The sequence below is a fragment of the Trachymyrmex septentrionalis genome, unplaced genomic scaffold (genome assembly GCF_001594115.1).
Source record: "Trachymyrmex septentrionalis isolate Tsep2-gDNA-1 unplaced genomic scaffold, Tsep1.0 scaffold54, whole genome shotgun sequence".
Classification (NCBI taxonomy): domain Eukaryota; kingdom Metazoa; phylum Arthropoda; class Insecta; order Hymenoptera; family Formicidae; genus Trachymyrmex; species Trachymyrmex septentrionalis.
Genome location: NW_017305715.1, coordinates 857,743 through 863,393, shown reverse-complemented (window position 1 = coordinate 863,393; position 5,651 = coordinate 857,743). Strand labels below are relative to the sequence as shown.

The following is a 5,651-nucleotide window of genomic DNA, read 5'->3' as shown; positions in this document are numbered from 1 at the left end:
GAATGCAGCGTTGGATAGCTGGAAGTGTCTACTATTCCAGTACGAAAACACGTTTTTGTCGCAGTAGTAGTATTTTTTCTATAGAGGTTAGAAACGAACTTGTTTTTTTCTCGTGCCGATAACAATGTGTGACGAAAAGCACGAGCAACGGATCAATGTGAAATTTCTCTGTAAATTAAAAAAAACTCCGACTGAGTGCTATAAGTTGTTGAAAGAGGCCTATGGTGAGAATTCTCTATCTCGTGCGCGTGTTTTCGAATGGTATAAACGGTTTTCTGAAGGCCGAGAGAGCACCGAAGATGACCAACGTCCAGGTCGACCTGTCTCTGTTTCAACTCCGCAAACAGTGACCAAAATCAATGAAATTGTGCGCGGAGATCGTCGTATGAGCATTCGGATGATTGCTGAGACTGTAAACGCCGATAAAGAAACTGTCAGAAAAATTTTACATGACGAATTAAACATGAAGAAAGTCTGTGCGAAGTTGGTCCCAAAAAATTTGACCCCTGACCAAAAGCTCGTCCGTCAACAGATCTGCTCAGATTTTCTTGAGAGGTTAGATGAAGAGCCTGAATTGATGGAAAACATCATCACTTGCGATGAAACCTGGATATTCCAATACGATGTTGAAACTAAGCGGCAATCCATGCACTGGAAAACTCCTGCATCGCCAAGAATGAAAAAAGCAAGGATGTCGAAATCAAAATTTAAAGCCATGCTAATCGTTTTTTTCGACATCAACGGCATCGTGATGACTGAATGGGTTCCAGAGGGTCAAACTGTAAACCAAACTTACTATTTGACAGTTTTGGCAACACTGCGAGAGCGAGTTCGTAAGAAACGGCCGGAGTTGTGGAAAAACAAGTCGTGGATCTTACACCAGGACAACGCACCTGCCCATAACGCGCTGTCTGTGAAGCGTTATTTAGCCGCTAGAGGCACTCCAGTGCTCGAACACGCGCCGTATTCGCCTGATTTAGCACCCTGTGACTTTTTCCTGTTTCCTGTTTCCGAAGATCAAGTCTGCCTTAAAAGGAACCCGGTTCGAGTCGATGGAAAAGGTGAAGCGAAAATCGGCGGAGCTCCTAAATGCTCTTACAAAAGAAGACTTCCAGCATTGCTTTGACCAATGGAAAAAACGAATGGAACGGTGTGTGGCGAGGGGAGGGGAGTACATTGAAGGGGAGCATTTAATTGTAGAATAATTTTTAAAATAAAACTCTTTCATAAGCAGTATCGTTATTTAATAGCCAGACCTCGTAAGTCACATGATCCAAATTAACAAATAGCATGCTTTCGATGCTCGACGCTTGAGGCTTGATCTCCCATGTAGAAACATCTTTAGTATCCGCTCTTGCAATATGCTGTTAAATCCGTCACATTATATTGTATATTGGAAACTGAGAATTGCAATAAATAAGAGATTAAAATTCGACTAGTTAAATAATTTTAATTATAATTCATTTTATTCTAATTTGCTTTTAATCTTTAATTCGTAATCTTTAATCTTCAATTATGGGTATATTATAGTGTAACACAAGTTTTAACATTACTGCTCATGATATGCACACAATTATGGTTTCCATAAAAATAAAAAAGATAACAATATAAAAAAAAGTCAATATAAAATAATTCTTAGATTATCTGAAATCGAGATTTTTATCATAATCAAAAAATGACATAAATTTGATCAATATGACGTCAAATTGACATTATTTTGATTTTCTTGTTCTCTTTGGGTTTCACATGCTTTGTGAAGGTCGTTGCAATGTATAACCTTCAGAAGGCAATATAGCAATAACTCATCAGACGTTACAAAGTTATTAAAAAAATTTTAATGACTTTGAAATATATTGTCAAAGTCATAACCCTGAGTGACCATCGGACAGTTTTAATAGTCGACCGTTGTTTATTAAAGAGTTACTAAAAAAATAAAGTAAAAATATTTAGATTGCCATCTATTGACTGAAGTTTGAGATGTAATCCATCGGCCAGGCAGACGACGACAACGTTAATAGTGACAATAACATTTCTTAAAATTTGACAAAATTGGAACTTGTTGCAATATCTCCACTCGTAGGGCAAATAGACAAAAAATAAATGCACTTTTATTACACAATTCAAGTACAAGCTATCGATTGATCATATGTAGAATTTAATCGGCACAGCCATTATTGAGATATAATAATCGAGATCTCGGAAAAAACTCACCACTCCGTGTAAAAATACACTGTACTGTCTTGTGCTATACATTTTTCTTAGCGCCAAGCATTATCGTGTCTCTGGATAATTCACATTTGAATTATTTGACGCCGGGGAGCATGTATACATGCTCTCCGCTCTTATTAAGAAATTTTAGGCTCTATTTTTATGAAATAAAAATGGGTATACAAGAGTTTTTGATGATGCTTTTTTCAATTCTGAAGTAAAAAATTCAAAATTAATAACGGATCCAATATGGCCGTCGTTTAAATGGTCAAAAAATGCAGATATTGTTCAAAACCTATGAAATCCATATTACAAGGATTTTGATGGTGCTTTTTCCAAATTTAGAAGACTGTAGAAGTTTGATTGATGATGCATTGGTGAAGCAAGCCTCGAGAATTTCCAAATTCGGTCTTCTTGGAGTTGATCGGTACCATGTAAATGAACATTTTTTATTCTAAGCTGTTAGTAACAAAAGTTTGTGTGGTATTGATGAGCTGCAAAGAGAGCATCATCAAAAAACCTCTGTAATATGAATGTGTTTCAAGCAACATTTGAATTTTTTTACTCCGTCAAAGTCGGCCATATTGGATCCGTCATCTTTTGATTACAGAATTTTGAAATACTAAGGTCAGATTCGGCAATCCAAAATTATCCTTAAATTAATAGTTTTTTCATAATTTATTTTTTCAGCAATCCCTCGTTCTCAAAGGGTTAAGCATTCAAGATCCAGCTTCGACCGTTATAGGCATTTAATTTCTAGTATTATTTATATTTTTTATATTCATGAATTTATATATATTTATAAATGATATATTCTTTATGAACTTGTTAAATATTAGTTTTAATCTCATCAAAATTATTAAAGTCATAAATTTTTAAACAGTTTGTGTTAATTAGAATTTTTGATATTTTATCTTATCATTGTCATATCCTACAATTATGCATATAACTGAACATTATGCCATATAACTTAATTTTTCCTTACCTTAAAGCTTTTTGTTTTAATATATTTTTAGATCACAATTAAATAAATAATTTAATAAAAAGATACTACAATATTAATTAATGGATTCGAATAATAACTTTTTGCGCCTTAATTAAATAAAAAAATAAATAGACAACTAAGTCTATAGTGTATACATAGTACTATAGTAAATACTACAATTTTAATAACTGCAATTTGTAATTTTTGAATAATATTGATTAGAAAACTTATTTTAACAGAATTTAATTCTTAAAAAAAATTACATACTTATTTTTTTTTAACCTGCATTTTTAGAAGAAATGATAAAATTTTCAAATTATTTTTTACTTAAAAAAGAAAAAAGATTTAATTGTTTCAGAAAAGAACATAAATAATTTTATTTAGAACACCCTTTATACGTTTATGTTCCCAGGCTGGTTTAGCAGTGGAATATTTAGGAAAATACTTTACCAGCCTCGATGGATTATCTTATTGCGAAATTATTAGTAAGCCTGATATTGAAGTGATCTCTGTCGATCCACATTACAATAAACAAGTCTCTTCGACGGAAAAAGAAAAGAAGCTAAAGGGAAAGCTGAAAATGAAAAATAAACGTTCATCGAATACCAAAAATGCATGGAATACTTATTTCTCCATGGATAAGAAATCCTTTGAAACATGTATGCATGAAAGCCTTCATTGCGTGTTTGGTTATTGTGCGCAAGTTATGACACCAGTTTATAAACAAGAAGTAGAAAGAAAAATGACACAGCTGACAATTTCTGCAACCAAGACAAGTTCTCTAGAATTGACGAAAGAGACAACAAATGTGAAAAGTAATCTAAAAATATCTCCTGAGAATATTGCTAATCTTGCACAAGAAACAAAGTTACTAGAAGCTTATGCTATTGCTATGGCGCAAAGCATTCAAAACGAAAGTATCACTAATAGCAAAAATGATCAAAGAATAGCCTCGACTTTTCCGTCATCTTCAGCATTATATGTACCAAAAACACAGAAATCGACTACGGAACTCAACAGCTCGAAAACTATATTACAAAATAGAGAGATGATTAGGATGAATTTGAAACAGATTATTCGAGGTGCTCCAAACAGTTCTCTAATTTTGTTGAGAAATTCGACTGCAAAATCTATGAGTGACGAAGTTTGCACAAAAAATATATTTAACTCCGCAAAGTTGGAAGATGCTTCTAGTAATGAGACGCTGTCAATCTACAAAAAGTTGTTTGCGAAAGAATCAGTTTCGAAGTGGAAAGAATCGTCAATGAATAATTTGCATACTTTGAAGAGATATGCTACGAATACACAAGAATATATGACAAAGAAAACCTTTCTTGAGACCCCGTTGGATAAAAAAACTGTTCAAGTTATGAAAGAGATACATAAAGGAGAAAATTCTGAAAAAACTAAAATTAATAGAGAATCAGATGGTAAAATATCAAATTCTAATAAGAATCTTGTATGGTGCACGAATGAAACTTCGGAAATAGCTAAAATCTTATCAAATTACAACAAAAGCATGTTGAGGAAGTCCATGATACAGAATCAAATTTATAGTTCAAGAGATATGAAAACGAGTTTAACAAAGCCGAACATCAAAAATTTACCGAAAGTGCGCTTCACGCAGAAGAATACAACAGTTGAAAAAAATCAACAGTTTATATCCAACAGCCCTTATCCAAATACGAATGGTTTTTCACAAGGAAAATGGAAAAAGCTTCATCTGATGTTAGAGAATACCAAAGACAGTCAGATTGTCAGTAGCAATCAAAATGCTTGGAACAGTTCTTCAACATTATTAGAAAATCAAGTAATTTCTTCGAAAAATGAACAAGTGAGTTTAAACACACTAAATTATATTAAAAAAAAGCCTAGTGATTCTCATAAGGACCTAAACAAACATGAAATTATCGATATAAAACCAAAAGAAAAGAAATCTGAATGTTCTAAAGATAAAACAGAGACTTCAAAAATGGGATCATTGCAAGAACTCCTAGAGAACACTGCAATCTTATATTGCACCGCCAATGGAGTTCATCAAGATGAATTATCAAATTACATCGATACTCTTGACAACAAGCAAAGCATTCAGTGGTTAAAGACTTGCAATAATTCTATTACATTCAATAAGAAATTGAATATGAAATAGTATTTCGTTTAATGTATACGATATTATTATTAAGTTCGGAGTTACACTTACTCATTAGATAAATTTTATCAATAAGATAATTTTATAAAAGATTTAAGATGTTTATAATAAATTGATGGTAAATATCCGTTTTAGGATATTGACATTTTACCGATTTTAATGTCCTTTAGATATGTTGTAGGGGAAAGTGTCCTGAGTGATTCACCACAAGAAGTGGGAGACGGTATTGGTTTAGAAGATATAACAAATTAAAATTTCATAATAAAGTCATAGCATACGACTTTCCACGCAAAGCGACTCTCATCCTAC

General features: G+C 32.7%; 1 protein-coding gene across 1 annotated transcript in view; it reads left to right on the top strand.

Annotated features, from left to right (window-relative positions):
- Positions 1–5,342, top strand: part of LOC108752093 — a 16,882-nt gene extending 11,540 nt beyond the window's left edge. Inside the window, exon 3 of the mRNA XM_018492708.1 lies at positions 3,606–5,342. Within this exon, the coding sequence (XP_018348210.1) occupies positions 3,606–5,342 (1,737 nt within the window). The remainder of the gene's footprint in view (positions 1–3,605) is intronic.
- Positions 5,343–5,651: the final 309 nt, after the last annotated feature.